At 37.9% G+C, this 24,373-nt stretch overlaps 1 protein-coding gene across 6 annotated transcripts in view; it reads right to left on the bottom strand.

The window, feature by feature from the left end:
• VPS13B (vacuolar protein sorting 13 homolog B) overlaps window positions 1–24,373 on the bottom strand; it is a 422,459-nt gene that overhangs the window by 36,919 nt on the left and 361,167 nt on the right. For all 6 annotated transcript variants that reach the window (XM_063390273.1, XM_063390281.1, XM_063390302.1 and 3 more), the window contains exons 41-44: window positions 18,566–18,747; window positions 16,431–16,780; window positions 10,093–10,254; window positions 239–394 (exon numbers count right to left, since the gene is read on the bottom strand). In XM_063390273.1, the coding sequence (XP_063246343.1) occupies window positions 239–394; window positions 10,093–10,254; window positions 16,431–16,780; window positions 18,566–18,747 (850 nt within the window). The remainder of the gene's footprint in view (window positions 1–238; window positions 395–10,092; window positions 10,255–16,430; window positions 16,781–18,565; window positions 18,748–24,373) is intronic.

A 24,373-nucleotide genomic window follows, 5' to 3' on the forward strand; every position in this document is an offset into this window, starting at 1 on the left:
AGGGATGTTTACTGGAGCATATAAAATACATGTTGGTAACTGAGCTTTTAAGTGCTAAGATTGATACCAAAGCAAAGACGAAAGTTGGAAAAATTCCCCAAAATAGCCCCAAAAGACTGCTATACTTGTTTTTTGCAGATCCTAATAGGAGAGGATAAATAACAAAGTGACTAATTCATGAACAGGCAACAGTTTCAATTACTCATGTTATTTTTTCCCAACTGGATCAAATCCTTACTTGCTTCTGCACTCCACTGAGCTGCTGAACCTTGATAATGAGTGCTGCTGTCCGGCCCTTGTACTGAATGGTGCGGATGAAGGTCCCTGCATTGTCCACACTGAACGGCTCCGACCACCGCCAGTTTCCCCAGCCTTCAATGCAGATGTGCAACAGCTGGAAAGAAAGAAATTACTAGTTTAATACATAACTGGAGGGGAAAAGCGCCTTGCAGTAGGATATAAATTCCCATGACAGAGAAATATTCTTGGATTGAAATCTCAGCAATGCTAAGCACACCAGTTGTCTGAATGATCCATTCAGTCTGCAATTCTGCGATTTCAGACACAATGAGAAGAAGCAACAATACCATAAAATGGCTCTGAGTCATGCATTTCTATAAATTACCTGCTTTAACAGTATATTTAACATCCAGGCACACAACTGTTCACAAAAAAAGGGCAAGTAGACTAGAGAGCATAAAACAGGAAATAAGAGATTTTCTTCACTGCCTTTGAAATTGTTCTAGAAACCCCTTCTATTACCAGCAAGGTGATATGGAACGTAGGTCCATGCCATAGTTTTTGCTTTCAGAATAAGACTGAAAATAACAAATACCCTTCTCTTTGAAAATAAAGAAGGACTTGTATAGCTTGCAAGTATGTGTCTGTTAAATGTAGAATGTGGTATATTGCTGAGAGATGGGAAACATTTCATTTCTTACACAAATGTGGTGGTAAGTTCAAGCTTGACTGCATGAGAAGAAATTTAACTGCGTAATTATGCTCCCTATGTGATTTATTCCGGAAAAGGAGTGGCTTTTTTCCAGTTTAACTTAAATCACTTCCAGAGCAATAGAGTCTTTCATCATTTGAAGAGCCTTTCATCCATTTACCCACCATACGCACTTACCTCTGTCCCATGGAGATTCTTTAAGCCAGAGTAGTGAAAATTGGTACTGTTCCATGTAGGTCAATGAAGTTACATAAATTTACACCAGCTGAAGATCTGGCTGTTTAGCTCTGTATAGATCTTTTGTGGCTGTGCAAACTTAAGGATGTGAGTTATATATAAGGGATCAAAGCAATAAGCATTCTGGGTAAAATTTATTCTTTGCAGAGGGCCAGCACAGAGCCTAAGCATCACTTAAGTTCTTTAAAACAGTCATATGAAGGCCTTGTGGGAATTCTTTCTTAAGGGTTGAATTTCACTCTGATTTTGGACATCTGTCATTAATTAATTTAAGTAATTGAGAACAGAATCAGGCCCAAAGATTGATTATTTACACTAGCAAAAACTGAAACTTGTAAATACTGTGTTCTTCTATGATTTGTTTCCAGAAAGAGATAGCATTCACCATGGGTCTGGTCAGTTGGACTTAGTGAAGGGCTGGATGTTGGGGTTTCCTTCATTGTTCTAAGAAACAACCACAGCAATAACTTTCAAAGATATTACAACTCAGTAGCCTGTTTGCAATTTGTGGTATCCTCAGCACAAGTTACACACAGAACAATAACATCCATTCAGTGGGTGGCTTTTGAATTTGCAAGAGTGATGACTGTTGCATTCAGAGTCAAATGAGTTTTATGCTGGAAGCACAAAGGCTGATACGTGCCCCTGTGTCCAAGGACAGGCATCTGGATTTATATTCAAGGTTATGTTCAAGGAGGCTGCACACCAGGATAGTCAAACTCATAAACAAACATGTCACTTCAATTCTGAAGTATTAAAGAAAAGGAAAAAGAAAACAACAGAAAAACCAAATTGCAGTGGCTGGAATCTGTTCAGTTTCTTACAGAGGCAGCTGGGAATAAATCTCATCACATATGAAAATTAGGAGAAACAAGAAAACTGTTTACTTTGGAGAGAATGGTAGCTGGAAATGACAGCCAAATAATGAGCAAAGGTACTTAAGTGGTCAGTCTCAGCCTGTGGGCCAACAAAATACTGTAGGCTCCAAAGATAGATGTCATGTAATGCCATAATTGACGATTAGTAATTGCATGTAGCTACAACATTAGGATGTCTCCCACCCTGTATAAACAGCTTTGCTCACGAGTTGAATGTTCCCAAGGAACATGCTGTCAGCTTTCCCTGAGCAGTCATTAGCTCCCAAATGCTGCCTTAATAATTTTCTTTGTAGTGATTAGTCTGCATTTAACTTCAAGGCTCAGAAAGAAAAATAAAGCGCAATTATCATATATTGACATTTTCTTATTTTAACAAACATACAATTTGCATATTGGTAAACATGAAGGATACAGCCTTCAGAATTTACTTTAAAGATATCTAATATATTTGTATTAATGACTTAGCAGTATAAGAATTGGGTGCTGTATACATTTACTTTTCAGCATTCCATGAAAACAAAAAAAGATCTCTGGATGATTAAGTTATTTAAATGTGAGATTTCTGGAAAAGATGGCTAGAAATAATCAGCAAATGACACAGAGATATATGTGACGCAGAGATATATGGCAGAAAATTAAAACTGCAGTGATTTTAGAGAACTAAGTAATCAGACATTAGCATTATTTTAGCAGAAAGCAGATTTACAGGTTCACAGAATTTTCTAAATTGGAAGGGACTCAAGGATCAAAGTCCAGCTCTGAAGTGAATGGCTCATACAGGGATTGCACCCAGAACCTTGGTATTATTTGCACCTTGCTTTGACCAAACAGATATCAAAGTAAACTGATACTAAAGATTTGCAATAATTGCTGTTAAGTCTTTAATTTATCAAGCTTTATGCTAATTCTAAGAATTTATGAGACACTCGGTTCAAAAAGTTCAACAAATATAGCTAGGTATGGGACATATATTAGGAGAAAAGAGAATTCATTGCATTAAGTTACAAAAAAATGAACTTCAAAGCATTCTAAGACATACAATCCAGTGATAAGTGAAAATCTGTAGCTTAGAGAGAATTTAAACAGACTATCTATTGTATACATGAAGATAGGCACTCATTCATGTAAATATTTGATTTCTGCATTTTCTTTCAGGGAAATATACCAGCAGATAACCCAGAGAGTTTTGTTTTGAATAGACTTGGCTGGGGTTTGGATTTGTAATTCTTAGCCATTATGGATTTCTGTTTTGAGAGGAATAGAAATTACTTCAAGGGAGGCAGATTAGGATGAAGCTGCTCTTACTACTCTTACTCTTACTTACTTTTCTAGCAAATGGCTAGAAAAGCTATATCTTTAAAATAAAGAATATCTTTATCATGCCTCTTCACAGAATGTTTCTATGTGCTCCTCAAAATTTACTTAGGTTTTCAGCTAGATGTGTGAGTGAAGGATATGATCTGAGTAAATAAAGCTGTGTGTCATATGACAAAGCATGAAGACTAAAATGGGGGATTAAAAGTGAGACTAAGAATTAGCCTGTCCAGAAAAGCCATCAATTTCCATCTGTACAAGTAATTTAAAGCTTGAGCCCTCAAAGTGATGCAAATTTGATTTCTACTCTGCTTGTAGATTCACTAGATTTAACTTGGTTTCACCAAGGTTCTTTAGATTGTATTTGTCTTCTAAGTGAAACTAGAAAATGGTTTTTTGGGGGGAACAAGGGTAATTGCTGTGAACTCTGAGAGTTTGGGAAAAATGAAGTGAGGACCCAGTTAATTCTGTGGAAGCCTTTGTTATTTTAAAAGATAGTAAAATAAAAGCTGTGGTAATAAATAAACAAAAGCTGTGATAATGCAGCAACATGGAGGAAATGTAGTTCTGGAGATAGGAGCTGAATTCTAAGACTTGAAGCTAAAGAAATTTTTAACTGAAAAATTAAAGGAGAAGCTTGATTTGTATTTTTTACTGTTTTCACAATACAAGGTGGCTCTTGACTAGGACTAGGACTGACAACAATAAAGACAACTAGTATTTGGAAAAACAGTGAATGAAATATTTATTCTGCACATTGTCAGCTGCAATGGCCACCAGAACAGCTTGAATTTCACTTTGGCTTCATTTTCTCATGTGACCAGGGAGATCTGGCCAGTTCTATACCAGCATTGTAGGACAGAAAGCCAGTACAGAGCATGGAAAAATGCAATTTCCATCACCCTCATGGTGGCCAGTAGAAAAAAGGTCACACTTGGCAGATAAACTCTGACCCTGGGGGCTCCTGGAGATGTTGTGAACCTCAACATTGCAGGTCTGCAAAGCAGACCTGAACCTCACAGGTACAAACTCACCCCACACACTGCAGAAGAGTCTTTTGGTCAAGGAACAGTAACCACATTATGAGTGTTCATGGATAGTACTAATCCTTATCTGCCTCACCTAGGTATTATCTAGAAATTCAATTACATGTAAAACAGTATAAGCATTGATTTAAAATGCAAGACCCCCCCCCAAAAGCAGTAACACTCTTCTCACTACTTGAACAGTATAAAATAGCATACAACTTTTTTTGCCTGATGTTGTTCTCTAATGACCTGGGGAGGACTGCGTAAAGTACAAGAGATTGTTCACAGAACCAGTAACATTCCTAAACAGTAAAATGGGAAAATATCCCAATAACAACTGATATATAAGTTACAGTTTCTAAGTTGGAACCCACAGAGTACTGCATATAATTTTACACATTATATAGCCCAATATCTGAAAGAATTGCAACTTGGAAGTAAATAATTTCCAAGTAAATAACTTGTGCTCCTGCTGCAATATGAATCAAAATTTCGCTTCAGTCTTTTTTTTGGTAGGAGAATGAGGAGGAGATTCTTAAATAGCAAATTTGCTATTTGTAAAACTCCAGTAGCCTTTAAAAAGTAAGCTTACTAAATCCAGAATTTGTGTTGACAGACACACTATTTGAAATAAGAAAAATTTAAACTGTGCTTCAGTGGATGTATCAATAATGTACTAACCAGTACTATTATCTACTCAAGACTTTATAAGTGTATGATCAGAAAAGTGATAGATATATTTTTTCCTCAAATTCTATTTAAGTAGTAATAAAATGGCAGAGTTTCAGGCATATTTACTTACTTTGATAAGAAAGAAATGCATTTTATTTATAACCACATTCTCATTGAAGTCATTGCCCAGTTCAACATTGGAACTGATTTTTATCCATTATATCTGCTGTTTCAAGTTAAAGTTGATGAAAAGTGAAAACAGGTAACTTTTACTGTAACCCTGGAAGGCGACTGTAGAACAGTTTGAGAGCTGCTAATTCTAAAAGCTTCTATTATGCAACATTATGTTTTGCATAGGAAGCACACAAATGAACTTAAATCCCTCAGTCTGTGCTTCCTCAGAGGATTCTGCTTGAGTGTGGGGAAAACAACTAGTAATAATTAGCATGTTATAGACAATTTCTTCTGTCTGTTCATAAGCAAACAATCTCTGCAGAATACATTCAGGGGACTCTCATACGGATATCTGGTTTCTACATTTGCTGTGACCCCTAGTGGGACCCTCCAATTGCCTACTGTCTTGCAAGACAGAATTCCTTAACTCTGAGTAAATTACTAGGAAGATCTGATCTCTTCTAACTTCAGAGTTTCACCCTATGTATCATATGCTCCACTTCATCTAAAAAACACAGCTGTCTTGGAGACAAACATGACTTTTGATGTAACTGGGGCCCATCCCACAAAACAATGTGAAGATCAAGATAAGGACTGCAGACTGGATCCAAAAATAATGTAGGAGCCAGTGTTGTCTGTAGAACACTGGGATGATGTATCTTCTCTTCCCTTTTAATGATATCTAGCAGACCTCTAGCTTTCATTAAAATCTACAAAAGGAACTCACAAAATTTGGCAGCTTTAGATAGAATTGCTTTAAGCCTCAAATACCATCAGTTTTGGACCTACCCCAGCTCGGAAAGGGACTCTCTAGTTGGGGGTGTCTTATCCCTAAGGGGGGCCAAAACCTCATGAAATCTGAGGAAAACGTGGGGGATGAAGCGGTGAAGAAAAGTGAGCATTGGAGCTCAGACTTATTACTGAAATATTAGCCAAGCTAACGAGACTTGCAGGAATCAGAGTGAAAGTTTAAAGGGAAGGGTTAGGTTCCCTGAAATGTAAAGGATCCGGGCAGGGAAAAACGAAGGAAGCAAGGAGCTTTAAGTGAAGCCCAACAGTTGGAGGGACACCATCAAGAGATGATAAATCCACATCCTTGGTGTGCTATAGCTCTTTTTGTAACATAAAAAAATTGAATTTTTAAAAATTTTAGCCTGTAGTTGCATTAATAATAGAATTAACTCTAAATGTAAATAAAACATTATAAAACTATTGCTAAAAATATTTTATGCTTATATATATTAATTGTGTTAAATAATTTAAAAGGGCAATTACTGCATCTCTATGCTTAATTAGCAAAAGAAAAACGGAGAAATTTATTGATGTGAATGTAAAAGAAATACAATCCTTTTAAAACTATTTATTTTCATTTAACTGAACTGCCTTGCCATACTAAAAAAACATTTTGCAGAGGTTAAATAAAGTATTTCATGGCAACCGCTGCTTCTTAGTGCATGTGTAACAAGAAACATGAGCCAGCCAAAGTTGTGCAAGTTGGTTTTCTTTCCCAGTAAGAGAATGTGGTATCTAAGACCTTGTCCTAACTCATTTTATCCCCAAGAGTAAGTCAAGTAAGTCAAGTATGAACTAATGCCTGGAGGGAAGTCCCTGACTCCAGAAGTATGGATTATTTCACATTTATCTTACAATCTGCTCTCAGAGTTCTTAAAATTCACTAACTTGGCAAGTCAGGAATTATCATGAGAAATGAAATAATTTCATAACTATGAAGTCATCTAGCATTCCATGAATATGACACTCAGAGGGTTTGTCCTTGCTTGGGCATTATTCTGACCTTTGGATAACAAGCTGCTAGATAGTTTTGCATGGAAACAATTAGAAAAGTGCCACAGTATAACAGGGACAATCTGATGCCTTGACTGAGTTGTTGTTTTCATTTTAAGGATTTGTACTAATCGTTAAAAAAATGTACATGACAACATTTGTAATAATATTTAAACAAAGCTGTTCTGCATGATTTAAAATGACAAAGGATTGTACTGGTTAGATGAACTGCCAATCTGAATGCTGCATTTACAATGACTCATATTGGCAATAACCAAATGAACAGGCTTACAGGGGAATGCCGAGGTTATCTCTTCACAAGACCTTTGTAAAGAAAATTTGTTTCTATCTCAACAGTGTGTAGAAAGCCTGTGCTTCTATATAGTTTCAGTGAAATGAACTCAGTGCTGTTCTTTAGCCTCTAAATTTCCCAGTAAGGCTGTTCAAAAAATGGTAAGAGATCAAAAACTGTCTTGAAATTCTCCCAAAGGTTGGGACAAAGGAAGTATAACCTCCCTGCTAGAAGAGCCTGCTGGCCAGCAGTGTGGCTGAGTCAGGAGTCAGCTGTTAGCTTTGCCATCTCCTGGGACATGGGAATCCATCATGACACTCCTGACTTTTTATCAGCTCAACTCTTCAGTGAATGTAAATCTGATCAGAGCAAAACAGAATGGGGAAACCCTTTGACATCACCAACTGTTAGATGAAGAATGAATATCTGAAAAATGAATCCAAAACTCCTACTGTCACCTCACCCATTCCCTTATGTGTGACTTGGTTTTCTGATGGACGTTTCCACCTTTCATCCTGCACTTTGTTTTCCATTTAATAAGAAACTTACATAGCAGCCATGAAAACAGGATGTTTTGCACTGCTCAAGTCTGTGACTGTAAGCACAGTTTATGTTTTTCAGGTGTTAGATGTCTAACACCAAATATTCTGATGGTGACTTTTAGCAGTTCAGTTCCAACTGAGATAAATATCAGTAATAAGCTGTCATTTTAACTCTTCAACTTTCCACTTGTTTGAGATAATCTTTAAAACTCTTTCCAGTTTGCATCATTACTAAATAGACACCATATTCAGAACTACACCTTTAGATGTAGATCTATCTCAAATGAGATAGATCTACATCTAAAGGTATTATTCATAACTGAATAATTTTATATAAGTAACCAGAAAATGGATGTAACAAATTTTTAAGAGGAAAGCCTTACTTAACTCTGGGTTTATTTACATTGCTTTAAATATTTCCTTCTTCCATGTATTAATGAAAAGGTTTAAATGTAATTTTGGGTGGTTGCTACAAATGCACGTTATAATTAGTTATGAAATATAGGTTACACTTATCTAGCTTTCTTTCTCCCTCACACAACCAAAGGGAATTACAACAACTGTAGTCCTGTGTCACCTGATGAGTGGGGATCCTGTCCCACACCCTGACACGTGCCCAGCTGCACAGAGCACAGTCACCACTTGGTTTGCTCACCTGTGGGATGGGGCCTCACAGGCATTTTGCGTGTATGAGAAAACATGTCTTTTTTTAAAACATGGAAAGGGACACACAGTACTCCAGAGCCTCCAAGTCTCCAAAGGCCTCTCTGTCACTATTACACCAGCACACACTTTTTATAACAGCTCCTCTGTTGCTGGGCTAAGATGGTCCTTCATTAGCTTGGCTTCCTCTTGACTTACCCTTGACTGACTTCAGTGCCAGCTGCAATTGTTTACTCTGGCAGATTTTGCTCTGCACAGATTACCACATTCATATAAAATTCAGTAGTTTTGCACATCCATCAGCTGACATGTGAATGAAAACCACAGTAAATCTGCCAGCTCTGCCCCCCACTGTCACTTGAAACTTGTCAGCAATGAAAGTGGGCACAACTCCTGTTTAGAATCACCATTCAAAATTTGCCTCATTTCTCACATGTTAAGACTGGTATTTCCTAGGGCTCTAGAGGAGTTAGGAACTTCCATTCACTACATTCCTCCCAGGGTGTGTTAAAATTTTAGTAATTTTTCAGGGCAGGACTACTGCTCAGCTAATGGGGTGGCACAGGTCTGTAGTTTCCTACTCAGCAGGAGCTGGGCATATACTAAGAGAAGAAATGGGTTTGCTGTTTCATAAACACTTTTAAAATTAGATTTAAGTTCTTGTCCTGTCTTGAATTAAGATGAGAAGTCTATTTTTCACCACCACCCAAGCGTTGGTCTTCTCTCCCAAGTAACAAGTAATAGGACAAGAGGAAATGGCCTCAAGTTGTGCCAGGAAGGTTAAATTGGATCTTAGGAAAAGTTGCTTCATGGCAAGGGTTGTCAAGCACTGGAAAAGGCTGTCCAGGGAATGGCTGAGTCACCATCCCTGAAAGTCTTAAAAAGATGCATGGATGTGGCACTTAGGGACATGGTTTAGTGGTAGACTTGGCAGTACTGGGTTGGACTTGATTTTAAAGGCCTTTCCAACTTAAATGATTTTACAGTTTCATTGAAATACTTCCTGTTGATAGTTTAAAAGTATTTTATGTCAGTTTCAGTGTTTATCCTTTAAAAAAACAACAATAACCCAGAAACTGTATTATTTAAACTATATAAGTGGGGTGTTTCTGACAATTTCAAATCTTTTCTAAGGTAAGCACTAAGTTGAGAGCTTTGTCCAGTTTGACCCTGTTCTGCAAACAATTTCAGTGAACAGATCCTTCTGGTAAAAAAAAACTGGCTAAAAAAATTCTCCGAACCTCTAATGTACATCTCAGAAAACACAGATCACTCAGTTATAGAAACATGGCAAGCTTTTTTCAGAAGCTTCACACAAGTGCTTTGTTTTACAAAAAGTGCACATCCAGTTCTACCCTTGAGTAACTTTTAAAGACTTCTGGCTTTGCTCACACGTTGTTTACCTTCTCTCTGTGTTGCAGCCCCAGTGTGCGACTCCTGAAGGACCTGGAGCTTTTAGAGATAGCTGAGACCACAGAGCAAACCGAAGAGTCGGTGCATAAAGCCACCACCAGCTTCAGCAGATGCTGCCCTGGCAGGGCTGATCCTGACATACCTGCGGGGACTTGTGCGAGCGCCAGCTGTACTGGTGACTGTGCAGAGTAGCCAGCAAAATGTTCTCATCAGTGTCCACCTGGCCAAACCTCAGCGTCTCCTGGGTGTCATTACAGATCACGAAATGGCTGAAGACAAACTCCTCTGCCTCAGGGCATCGGTTCTGAAAGCAAAGGGATGTGAAAGGCAGAAGAGTCAATGTCAGTGGCAGGACATTTGGCAGCTGCCTGCCCAGTTACAACACAGAAACACAAGATTTCCTCCCTTGGCTTTGGCCTCATAGTAATCTCTGCAAAATCTAGTTCCTGGGTTGACAAAATATATCCAAATGCAAATCTTAAAGATTTAAAACTACAATAAAACTATTTTCTAATTTGGGTAAAAAACTTCAACAACATTAAATTCTGTGGGAAATGAGAGGCAAGAAGAGGTTTCTCAGTGCTTGACAACTGAGCTCTCAGGCCAACAGGTTTACAGTTCCTCTTCCCCAGCTTCTGCTTCTACTTGGAAATGTTGCTGTGGATCAGGAGAAGACTCCCTCTTTCCTGATACTACAGAACTTGAAAAGACAACTGAAGAAAAGAAAGGAGACATAAGGAGAGTATTTTCACAGCGCCATGAGGCTAGTTTGAAAATGCATCATGCCATTTAATAGGAGAAAAAAACCCCACAGGTTTTAAAAGTATTTTAGATTTTATGGTATTTTTTCTCCAGCATCCTTCCATCCCTCTCTTTCTGCCTTTCATCTGGCTGCTTGTCACTCTGTGGACACAATGGGACTATATGATAGTCATAAAAACTGCCACAGCTACAGGTCTTCTACCCCTGAAGGCATGAACTATAATCCTCTGTATGGGAGAGGTCAAAGTGCGACTGACAATTTGATTTGGAGATCATCGCTCATATATTTCTGTCCTAGTCACAAGTGGGCTGGCACCTTCCACTTCCAAGCAACTATCTAGCAACAATTACTCAAAGAAACCAACACTTGGATAGTCTTTATGCAATTTAATGGTTCTGATACAAAATATTCATCTTCTTGTGGTTTTTGTTACCTCTCATTGACCCGTCCTTCCTAGCACACTGTTATGACAATATTTTTCTGTTGATTGGTTTCTCTCTTCACAATCTAGCTCACCTACTTGTTTCTCATCCTTTCTTCCCATGATGTTTTCTCTACCTTATGGAACCTCCATGGTTTTTGAGAGCGGATTCTGCTTCCCCTCCTTGCTCTCTCAGTGGACCTTTTAAACGGATGTTACAAAGCCACCACCTTCCTTGCCTCTAATCATATGGATCCCTTGGCTCTTTGATAACAATGAGCCTGGAAGCCTGCAGAAATTCAGAGATCAAACAAGAGGGAGAGAAGTATTTCCTCACAGACCCCTATGCAGCCTTAGTTATCCTTGAAAAGGTTTGGTACATTGCCTGCAGCACATTACTGGGTGATGCACATGGAAGTTTTTCTGAGAAGTGAAGTGTGCAAGGCATGTCCAGTTTAGCATCCTTGAACGTCTGATCACTACTGGTTACTCCAGAAGAACTTAAGGTGAATCTACAGGCAGAATCACAGGACGCCTGGGGCTAGATGGGACCTCTGGAGGTCACCTAGCCCAACGCCCCTGCTAAAGCAGGTCCACCTGGAGCAAGCTGCACAGGATCCCATACAGGCAGCTTGCAAATATCTCCAAGAAAGGAGATTCCACAGCTTCTCTGGGCAATCTGTTCCAGTGACTGGTCACCCTCACAGTAAAGATGTTTTCCATGATGCTCAGATGGAACTCCCTCTGTTTCAGTTTGTGTCTGTTGCCTCTTTGTCCTTAATCAAGGCAGGTTGTAATTCTTTCTGTAACTGAATGTCAGAAGGATTTCCTGGAGTGTTTGTGCAAATACTATTCACCCTAGGAATATTTTAGCATGAGAATATTTAGATTAAAGCTTCTTCCCAAATCTCATTACTTCTTCTGCATAAGATCCAGTATCTTTTGTGAAGCAGGGGTCATGGTGAGCATAACCAGAACTGCACTTCTTCCAAGCAGCGAAACTCTTACAGAGCAGTATCTCTGTATCACATTCAGTAGCAGATCTGAGTGTGCTAAAGGCTGACATTTACAGTGGCCCTTCAGAGTGCAGAGTTTATTTTGGCATTTTCTAGTGGAGGATCTATGACTTTTTACTGTCAAACTGCCATACCCACATACCCATAAGTCTACCACAAATATATATATTTTCCTGTTACAGCTTTGCAAAATGTCCTTTTTAAAAGGGAGGATTTACTATCCATGGAGCTCAGCATGTTGTTAAAGTCAAACCTATACACAACCCCAGGGGAATTTAAGAAAAGCTTTTTCTTTTCACTCCAGTACATTTTCTTGCTGATTACGTAGAGACTGAAAGTACAATGCCATAAGATGATGAACTTCCTTCCTTTTACCTTTCTAGTTAACTTAGTTTGAAGTAAGTAAACACAGTCTGTAAGGTTTTGCATTTCCTAGAGGGAAAAGAGACTCCAGTGAGTTTTTGGCATGCATAGAACTTCTAAATTCTGCTTAGGGAGCAGTTATCCTCTCAGGAATTAATAATACACTTGCACACATTTTGGTGCTGATGAATGACTGCCATTAATCATTAGTCTTGAAAGCTAGATTTGCTACTAGAATCCAATGCTTTTAACAACAACAGTTCTCAAAGTTCAGTGAAAGAGGTATTTTAGGCTCCATTTTATAACAGTTCCAAAGTTTTAACCACAGAAACACCAAGATTTGCATAACAGAGCATTGCTCTGTGCTGCCAGGCTTAAGAGAAAGCTGCTGATGCCTCCACTCTTGATAACAACAGATGACTAAAGGAAAATCAAGGAAGCCTGAGGATGTGTTAGCTCAGTGTGCCAACCATGCACTGGACACCCATACTTTTTTGTCCTTGGGGATCTGCAGCAGCACCCTGCACCCATCACAGGGAACTGGATCCCACACTGCTGCTGAAGTCTGACAGTAGAAGCTTCTAGTGTAAGCAGAAAAGAAGAAAAAAACAGTCAGCAAAAGGATGGAGTGAAGAAATCTTGATCGATAAAAGAATGTCTAGAGAAACCAAATACAATAAAACCAAATAGAACCAGACCATTTGTGTGGCAATGATGCTGAAGGGCTGAATGATGACTCCAGGAGCTGAAAACATCTAAGTGTGGATTAGAAAAAAAATCCCTCTCTGAATTAAAACAGAAAATCAAAAGAATCAGCAAAAGATTAACAGCCTGAATCAGATACAGATTAGGCCCAGTTCCTGGGGGACAACTTCCTGCCCCTCTTTAGATCATTTTTCAGCTGTTCTTTTCTCTCAGAGAGGCCTGGAAAGTGTCTCTCCTTTACTGGTCTTTCAAATATTTTGTAAATTGTATTCAGAGAGGGAGAAAAACATCCCACATAATACTAGTCACCAGGCCTTCCCTGTCTCAGGACTTTTTGCTTGTGTCTTAGCTCACAGCTATTTCAAAGCATTTCTGGATCTGGAAAAAACCCACACCATAAAAGTCTAGGCCTCTTTATATGAACAAAGTTATTTTCTTTGTGCTTCACAAGCTACCGAAGACTTGTGCAAGCTGTTTCTCTCCCTCTCATCTACACACAGACACACACACACACTCTATCACCTAGTAACATTTTTTTTTTCGCAGGAAGTCTTCAGCAATTTATCTCCCTCAGAGCCCCTCTAAGAGAAAAGAATATTTTCCTTAGGATTCTTTAAACTTCACTCTCATAGTAATGTCCTGGCATTATCAGCTAGAAACCTTCCATATCTTTTTCCCTTTGTTCTTTGTGCTTATTGTAGAAAAATGGGGAAACTGCTGTGATCACAGATGCCATTTGGACTGATCCCAGCTCATTAAGAAAACTTACGCAACTGCCAACAGAAAGGTTAAGCACCATGCAAACCTTGAGGAAAAGAACTTCTAGCGGTCTAAAATAGGTTAAAACCAGGAGCTTTTCTAACTTCTGAGAAGTTTAGGAGAACAGTTGCAATATGAGACCACAAAGGAAAAGCTTTTTCCCAGAAATAACCATACCTGTACTATACCTGGGGAGCTGCTTTCTCAGCTGACCCTCTATCTCTAGATATCTCAAAGCACAAAGGTTGTAAAATAATTAATGAAGGCTTAAATGTCCAAATAAAGGGAAAAAAATACCACACACTCCACCACTCCACCAATGTATACTCACAGCAGACATGCATTTTCTATCTTGCTTGTCTCCATGTTATTATTAAATAATAAAATGAAATTAATAACAATATTGAAATTCCTTTCCCAGGTCTTTAATTATTACCCATTACTCTAGTTTTGTATTTAGATGTGCATTAGTCAGTTACTGCTTGCATTTGAACAGGGATTTCAGATTAGACGGTGAAATATGTCAAAAGGGGAAACTGTTTTTAGAAAGTGCTAATCCTCTCAGATTTTCAGCATGTGACTTAGAAGTATAAAGCCTGGTATTTTTTAGGCTTAATTTACTTTCAAAATGTTCACCATTACTTAATTGAAAAAACCCAACAACAACAACAACAAAACAACCAAAAAATAATAACAACAACAAAAATCCATCCAACAATAACCAGTCCATACCTAGGAAAAAAAGACACTGACAGAGGCTTCTGTTAATTCTGAACTCCTGACCTAAAGGTGCATGGCCGAATTGTTTCATGCTTCATCTGTCTGTCTGCTGACTCCAACATCACTTGTTGCAGATTTTAAACCAGTAAAAAATATGTGGAGAATTCAAATAACTCTTCCCGGTTATTAAATTCATGCTTCTAGCTGTAGCATTTGTACTGCCTTTTGTGTGAACAGCAAACATCAAACAACACTTATTACTGGGAAATGTATTCCCTTCCCATCCAGGGCATGCCAACCCCCTCAAACTGGAGGTAGAGTCACATAAAAAACATCTTGGCAACAATTAATTTCATAAGCCATTTTGAACCCACTTGCATGTTAACTGCTCCCTAATTTCAAAGCCATGCAAGTTTTTAATCTCAAATACTCTGAGCTAGATACCCACCACATCAGAACATGGTGGCAAGTACCCCTGACACGAGAGGAAACGAGAAAATTACAGCAACAATTACAGAAGTATATCCTCCTGTGGCTCATGTTAACATTGCCAAATCCATGTATAAATCAGTACCAACTATTCATAGAATGTACCTGTCAGCAATATACCATACGACATATGGCTCTACTTAATCAAATATACAATTCCATTTTTTCAACTCAAATATTCCTTCAAGGCACAGAGTAGTCAGTCAGTCATTCACACTGTGATGTGGTTTAAAACATTTAAATATTTATGCACCATATTTTATTTATATGTATAGCTAAGTCTGAGAGATCTTTTTTTCCCTATCCTAAGAGGAAGCTGACCTTTCTGAAGGCCATTTTGCAGTAGTTGCCACACATGTCTTAGATGAGGGACTAGTACTAAGTCAGAAATATTTGGGGTTTAAACAGCCTACCAAGGACTCTCTTATACTTTCTATGTTTGTTTTTTATTAAAAGCATTGTTCAAAATATGACAAAAAACAGAAATTGGAGCTACAAAGATTTTTGTTCACATTGATATTTGAGCCAGCTGTGAAGATTTAAATCACACTAGATCTTGTTTTATGAATGTCCTTTTGCAACAAGAAAACCATGGAATGCCCTTAAAAAAGAATTTTTTGATATAAAACAGATGTTTTATCCTTTTTTGGGGGCTTTGTTATTGTAGTGCCATGATAGGTAATTAATTCCCAGGCTCCACATAGGTCTTCAGGCAGATGAAGAGAATGATTTGATTTCAAGGCTATGGTGGAGTAAGGGAATTACAGGCCTTTGAGGGGTCATTGCAGAAGCAAGTTTCTTATACTGGGGCTGGCTTCAGCCATTAATGCTGCTTGCACAGAATGTAATGTGAAACTAGTGTTGAACTTCAATAAAGATGGAAGTAGTAGCTGGAAACAATATGTGCAGTTGCTCAGAGCTGAGCTGATGTATCATGTGACACTCACCTTTTCATAGATTAATGGAATATTTGCATTTCAAGACCAGGGCTTTGAATATTCTGATAAAAATACATGTAGTTTCACTAAAACTCAGGCTGTTCTGGTTACATTTACCTTTACATACTTTTTTCCTAATTTTCACTGCTATCGCAGAACTAATATTTATTAGGAAAAAACAAATTCAGTATAAGTTTTTAGGGCTTTTATGTCTTGAAATATTTTTAATGAAAGCAGCTGATATTCTAATTTGCTATTAAATTAATCACAATAGCTACATTTTTTCTCATTATTGTGTTTGCATACCTGTTGCCAAGCTTGAATTGCTGTATTTAGAGAATGAAGTGCGTATTGGCCAAAGCTGATGAAAATAGGGTCAACCATTATCGTGCAGTCGAAGAGCCTTCCTGCTGGGCTGCTGGAAACAGCAATCTGCCCCCAGATTTTGAAAGGTTTCACAACATTCTGCATGGTCACATTTCGACACTCCAGAAGTTTACAGTCAGCTCGAGTTGAAAACTGGATCTCCTGGAACACTGACTCGTCGTTCCACTGCCGAAGATATACATGAGGCTCCTCGAAGGAAACGATCATGTACTCTAGTTCAGATGGCACGTTCTTGTCAGATAAAAATGGCTGAAGAAACTTTGGTGGTGCTGAAAAGTAAAAGAACAAACAAGACTAGAACATCACCATTGCTGCATTCTTTATGTTTTTGTAAATTGTGTTTTTACTGCTTGTACGTAAGATGAAAACAAGAAAATTTATCAAAGAGTTGACATTTCTGAAATCTGAAATGAATCCTGTTCACACTGTTTGTTAGATGTAAAACAGTATCATAATTAATAGCAGCTGCAAACAAAAAGTATCTGCAAACCAAAGTCTTTTCATGGTAGATAAACCAGCCAGTGAAACTGCTTTATCTACACAGTGCTCAATGCTTCAGATGGCCACCTATTTGGAACAGGGACCATATTTCTGTGTGATTTTTTGCTACAGTAGGTGTGTATGATATTCCACACATAGCACATTACAAACACAATAAAAATTAGCAATGCAGTATTTGCTGACATGTGACTGTGCAGGCCAACAGGCTCCATGTGGGAAGTTGTCTTTGCTGCAATTACGGACAGCTCAAGACCACAAACCCACTGAAATGTGACATACTACCCCATAATACTAGAAATGAAACAAAGCAGTATCCTGAGACTAAAGCATGAGAAATGTATCACAAAAAGATTTTATCGCGTTTGCTGAAGTCCCAGTCGTGCACAGTGCTGAGCACTGAGGCAGCAGACACTGCAAGGCACGTACACCCCTGTGTAACATTAGGCATGTGAGTATTTCCATTGATGTTATTATTTATGTTGCTGGAACTGCTCACATGCTTAAAATTAGCATATGCTCTAGTGCTCTACAGATTTGGGACCAAAACACTCATCCCTACCCAGGATCAAGCCCTGTTATTCTACAAACTGTAATGGATACAACAAGTTTTGTGCTCCCTTTGTGTATAATGTATAGCACAAAGCAGCCCCAAAAGTTAAGGCCTTTAGATGCTATAACAACAGTAACAACAGCATAAACTCAGTCATTGTTGGGAAATAAAACAGCTGTGTTTGATTTTAATCTGATTTTTGCCTTTCCCGGTATATGTAATTTTAAAGACTGAGCATCTGGAATTGGACTGTAATAGTGAGGAAGATTATGTACTGATAGAGGTAGCTGACAGAGAAGAAATTATTTGCTAGTTATTGAATGTCAGTCTTGGTATGATTTGATTACGAATATATTATAATGCTTGCAGAAACATAAAAACTACACACAAAGAAAGCTGTCCCTGTCAAAATTATCCAAGAAGTTTGCCCATCTTCCACATAAAGCATTCCTGGCATTTGAAAATCAGACAATAATCTAAAGATCTCTTGGAATGTATTTGCCATTAATGCAATGACAGAGAGCATTGAACAAAACCAGATGTAGCTCCAGAAGTGACCATAACTGAAATAACTTAAATCTGCAGTTCTCAGAGCTCTTCCAAGGAATTTTTACTAAGCGGGTTGCAAAATCTTCAAGTATTTTAACAGTGCTGTTAATACAGTGGAAAATGTACAAGATCAAATTCATCCCTAAGATGGCTCAGAAGTGCAGTGGCACCTGCTGTCCCTAATCAGGCTGTGGAAAGCAGGCGGCCCCTACGGTTCCCCCGCGGGGGCAGGAAGGGGCTGCGCTCCCGGCCCCACTGCCAGCCCTGCGGGCGGGCTCGGGGGACACAGGGCATCAGTGTCACCCTGAGCCTGTGCCACCGGCGGCTGCTGGTGATGGCTTGTTTCAAGAACGACTCTTTGAATGAGGAAGTGGGGACTACACACAGCAGGAGAGTGGCTAAGCAGCGTCTGTGAGCTCTACGTTTTTATTATTCCACCTAAAGCAGTGCATACCTGTGCCAAGCTGATCAAGGTGATGGCATAGGTGGACTTCCAAACAGGTAAACTGGATCAGCACACTCAGCGATGGCACGAACCAAGGAGTGAAACAGGAGTCAACCCGGGTACAAGCTGCTAATGCTGTGGGGGTCACCAGCTGATCACACGCGCTTTGGGAGCCAGATTCACTTTCGGAGCTGCAGAAGGAAGATAACAAAGTAGTACTTCAGCACTTCCAGGATTTTGCAGCTTTACAGTAGGAATTGACGATGTTCCATGCTGATTTTCTTACACAGACAACATCATGATTTTAACTGCTCATGCCAGTGTCTGTACTTCTCCAAAGCAGACCGTAACAGACTGCAATCCATCCATGCTTTTATCAAACTACACATTCAATTTACAAATATTTGAACCACAACCCAAAGCCTATTTGCAGAATATAAAACCGAAATATGCCAGGTATCTTTCATAGTTGAAATAGCAAACCAGAATACATTATCATTATTAAAGCCATAAGAATGAGATGGAAGTTCACCCGGCCAAGAGAATGATTTGTTTTTTTGCACTTGATTTTCAGGAAATCAATCTGCAACCATCAAACTACTTCTATGTATATGAACCCCTACTCTTTGTAAGCTTGATTTCCTTTGCCCTTCTCACTCTAAAATCATAATTCAAACACAATCTCCAAGTATTATATGCTCAGTCTAGAGCCCTTTATTAGCATCTATTACAACATATTAACTATACATTTAAAGTGCTACCCCCTGATTTTTTTTTCATAGCTGTTCTCCTAACACCATGAATTTAAAACTATTATCTTTCAGTCTCTTGAGAGAAACTAACACTACACCACAGTCCTGTAAGCTGCTAAGACACCACAGAAGTGCAAATAAACTTTCTAATTTAGCCAAAACTATACTTAATGTTCCTTATTCTCACTCCCTTTGAAGTCTGGCTCTCAAGAGTTTTAGTTTAAAAGTTTAGACTTGATTCAAGAGAATTACAACCACATCCTCAGTCAAATTCTGTCTTTATTTTTAAAATAAAAATGAAAGATGGACTATGGTCAACTTAACATTTTTGTCAGAAAGTCATTAGTTTTTATAAAGCACCATAAATCCACTTTCATTAACATTTTAAAGATACTTTAAATTCAGACATAAATTCAGATTTGAACAATGGCTTTCCAAGCAACATACCTTACGCTTTTAGGACCAGATTTTTCATCATGCAATGTGTTTTACTTCAAAATTATGCACAGGTATAGTAGGTACTCAGGATGTTCAGCTGCAAATCCATGGTATTCCATGGATAGGTAAATTTATCAGTATTATTTAGTGTTGCAGTAGCTATCTAGTATAGTATTTATTTATAGAGCTTAAATCCAACCTAAGACTTGTGGACATAGAATATTTATGTAGCAGTAAAACCCAACTAAGATTAGCTAATTATCAAAGAATCATGACGATATTAAGAACAGGTCAGTAAAGTATGAAAGATAAATAACTTAATCAGAATTTTAGCTGCTTTCCCTGCTTCTTTACTGGTTTAAATTGTTTGTTTACATTCCAAAAACAGTGTTGTAGGCCTTTTGAGAACTGGCACCTTTGGAAATAGGATTATTCTTCGTGTTCACATGATAAAATCTCAATGGGACTGGATAACAGAGAAATAGGATGCTTTGCCATGGACATTTCTTAGATTGCTAGAACAAAGGAACGTAGCAAATCCAGACGGATAAAAATTCATATGCTGATTTAGACAAGGAAGTACTTTTGAATCTGGCAAAACTGGTTAGTTCTCTCAAAGTAACTATTAATATTTTAAGGTTTTTTGCTCATTGCATTTTGATTAGAAACTGAAATTAAGGAACATATGAAATGAAGATAGTTTTCTGTTGGGGTAGATGAGTGCAAACAAAGCAAAACGTTAAAAAAAACTAATTGCACTTTGATAGTCTGAATTAAGACTTAATTTCATGAACAGCTGTAACACTGATCGCAGTAAAGAGGAAGACCATTTATTTCTGATATTTGAAGTTGATTCTGAAAATATATCATTTTTCTCAGAAACCTATTTCTTGACTCATCTATCAGTGACTAAGCATTTTTATTTCTTTTGCTATATTCTGAAGATGCGTATTTTCATAGAACAAAAACCAAAAAAAACGCTTCCAATTTCTATTTGGACAAATTTTAGATATCTGCTTTTTATTCATTGATCATTTTACAATGGTGGAACTTTTGTAATTTCTCACTCATAAACACCATGATGAGAGAGCAACAGGACATGCTTGATGCAGAAGGAAATGTGGCAGGAGCTTCACACCAGGGAGATAATGTAAAGTATTTAGCCATATTTTTCTCCTTTTTTCTGCCCCACAAGCAACAGACCATACAGAGGTAATACTCAGAGATTTAAAATGGTGGGAACAAAAGATTCAAAGCTGCTTTTTGTTTCCTGATGGAGTCACCTTAGAAACAAAAAGGCCCAACACTGAAACCCTGCAAAATTCAGAGTCCAGAGAGAAACAGCAAATGAGGGTGGTTCAATGTTGCCCCATGGGACAGAACTGGCCTTGCATCCCCTCCCCTGCAAGGGAGGGACAAGTGCTGGCAGTGGAGGACTGAGAGGAGCAGGACAGTGCATCCATGGTTTAGAAGGTACAGTCTCTCCAGAGAGAAAATACCCTTCTAGGAACCATGTGGAAAGAAATGCAACAAGAATCTTTCATCACTGTTTTCCCATCTGCCCAGACTTTTTCTGAAGTGTAATTGTTTTATGCGTGAGAGTGTCCATTTGATTTTTACTCAATCAGAAACCATATTCAGAATTATAGCCCCCATGTCATTATGAAAATAAGAAGATAGTAACAGTATAAACCAGCTACAGTACAAAATATACTAAAAGCAGCAATCAAATTATTGCAGTATTTTCTTTAAAAAATCCAACTGTAATAAAAAGTCATAATATAAATGAACAGTTTTTAAAGAGGAGCTGTAGCCACTACCATGACCCTTTGATTTTAAATTGAATCTCATTTAAACTTTTTGCCTAAGTAGACTTCCATCACACCTGTAGCACTGCCACTTTCTCTTTGACTTTGCAGAGAGCACAAAACCAAAAAAACACAGCCTTTTATCACATGCTGTGCCCACAGCAAATAAAGCAGTGTTGACTGAAAATAAGGAAAAGTTCAATTAAGTCTTGATGAACGACAGTAGGAGCATTAATATCAGAAGAAAATGTGACTGTGAAATCAGAATTTGTTCATCAAGTGAATACAATATAAAAACACTCCCACATTTCTTGGCTGCCTTGGAGCTACAAAACAAAGTGTGGACTGTCCACAATTTTTCACCTGCGAAAGAAGAGGAAGAATCAATTTCTACTGCTTTGGGTTTGGCACATCAAGCTAAAGGATGAATGTGGCAAAATCAGAGGAAATTGAAAATAAAACTGACCTGATTTTATTACCAGATTTTTTCCTTTTTTTTTCCCCATTTTTTAAACTGCTGGGAACAGTTTAAATATCAGAATATTTAAAATGGAAAATACCTACATTTGAAGTCATATAAATTATGACATTTCACATAATGGAAAGTAGCTCAAGTTAAACATATGGCAACTGAGAACAATGACTTAGCAGTGACCTGCATTATTCTTGTTATTTTAAGAGAGTAATATTTAAACCAATACTGCTATTTGTGATGAAACTACAACATGGGAAAATATCCACTGGGAAGAAGAAAGAGACCACTTAACTCATTTAATTTATGGCTCAAATGCTGGTCTGAACCCAAATTGTTAGAGGTCAAAATACAGTACATCATTTACTTTGAATTAAAGCTGAAACAATTAGCAAGAAACATGATCATGATTCCTCACTTGAGTTTTTAAAAAGTAGCAATTTAAGGCTTATTTAAAAGTTTTTGTACTCGTTTCATGGTTTGTATCTTAAGGCACTTTCAATTACTATTTTACATTAGTGTGTCATTAATTATAAAAATACTGTTTAAATTACACAGAAGATGCACAAATATATAAAACATCTTGTAATGTAACCCATTTAAACAAAAAAATTATAAATCATTCCCAACCAAACCAGGAAGGGGCTTTAGTGTCTCACCAACCAAACAGAGCTTAAACAGTAATTCCAATTATGATTTGTTAGTCTTGCAACAGGCAAATACAACCTATAAAAATAATTTATTCTGTGATAATTTCCTTGTAATCCCCTGTTTTAAGGCCTTCCATAAACAATCATTTATGCCATATTTGAATTCTTTCATAAACACTGTAGTACATCCCCAAAGAGATGCTAAATTATTTCACTTAGTACTTCCAATTTGTTCATTCATTGAATAAACTTTCATAAATATTCATACAAACCTTACACATACATAGAAATAATGAATAGGATAAAAAATTCTCAAAATTAAACAATTGTATATATTATGCCCTTCACCAGATAGCTCCTTGATTTTTATACTTCCACTTAGTTCCTGATCAATCTCAGAAGAGCTTGCATACCACAGGATTTGAATTATGATGTCTTTGCATATTCCCATATTCACTACTGGTTGCTCTATTTCACCCTGCCTGCTACTGCTCATCGTATCAGCTGAATCCACATCTTCTCACAAACCTTGTTGTTTTCCTGTCACATGAGACAGCTGAATTTCATACCTTATAACCAATGCTAGGAACCAGTAATAAAGTACTAAACCGCAACGGATCAGCTCTCTGCTATTAATAATTAGCATATCACAGAGGTTACAAAAAAAAATCCCTGCAGAATTTTAAGGAAGAAAATATTATCATTGAGCAGCAGCTGCATGCATATGGCAGTGGTTAGTCTGACCCAAAATGCAACATTAAATTGAGAAGATAAACTTCAACAACACCAAGCAGTTTTATACTTTACAATTAATATTGTATTATAATTGCTAATCAATCATACAGTTGCAGCGTGTAATTAATGTCAATTCCTCATGACTGTAAAGGAAAACTGAGGTTCAATTTTTATAGAGCCTTTGTTTCTTACTCTCACAGATCCCCCAGTGTTAGAATTCCCTGGTTTAACACTCAGCACTGGCATTAAGCCTTGAGGCTCTTCCCACAAGTCTGCAAAATTCCATGTTAAATGGTTGTTTAGGAACAAGACTTTGACATTTGCCACATCATGGGCACTGTCTCTCTCTCAAAACCAAGCAAGTTTGGCATTTTTTGTTTAAGTAGAATCTAGAATCTATTTAAGAGTGTTTGGTGAGAAGAAATTATCCATACCAGCAGCAGTGTGTTTGATGAAGCCACAGTTCCAGCAAAGTTACTGCCAACGTGGATTTCCTAGAAGCCACCAGACATCTAGAAAGGTTCATCCTCTCTGCAGGTCCACTTTGTGTCACCACCTGCTACACAAGGCTTCCCTTTAACACAACATGATCCCTTAGGGCTTAACCATCACCTCCAATTTGTCCTGCAGCTGTAACCATATACATTCAGTTCTTGGGCACTGTCTCAAAACCTCCAGGTCAGTGACATGTCGCTGGCATGTTTGCTCTGTCTCCAAGAAAAAGCCACTGTGCCTCCAACACTGCAGGTCAAAGCCTCATATCTGAGGAACAGCACCTCCTGTTTTGACCCATTAAGTTTTTCTGAGAAGGATCACTCCAGACTAGTCTCCAGATCACTCCAGTCAGGACTACTTCTACTCCAGCCCTTCCTGCAGCCATCCTTAAGAAAGCTTTCAGTGCAGCTTTGTTTGAAGTTAGATCAGTTTGAATTTTTATCATAGAACCACAGATTGGTTTGGGT

The sequence above is a fragment of the Prinia subflava genome, chromosome 1 (assembly GCF_021018805.1).
Source record: "Prinia subflava isolate CZ2003 ecotype Zambia chromosome 1, Cam_Psub_1.2, whole genome shotgun sequence".
Taxonomy (NCBI): Eukaryota; Metazoa; Chordata; class Aves; order Passeriformes; family Cisticolidae; genus Prinia; species Prinia subflava.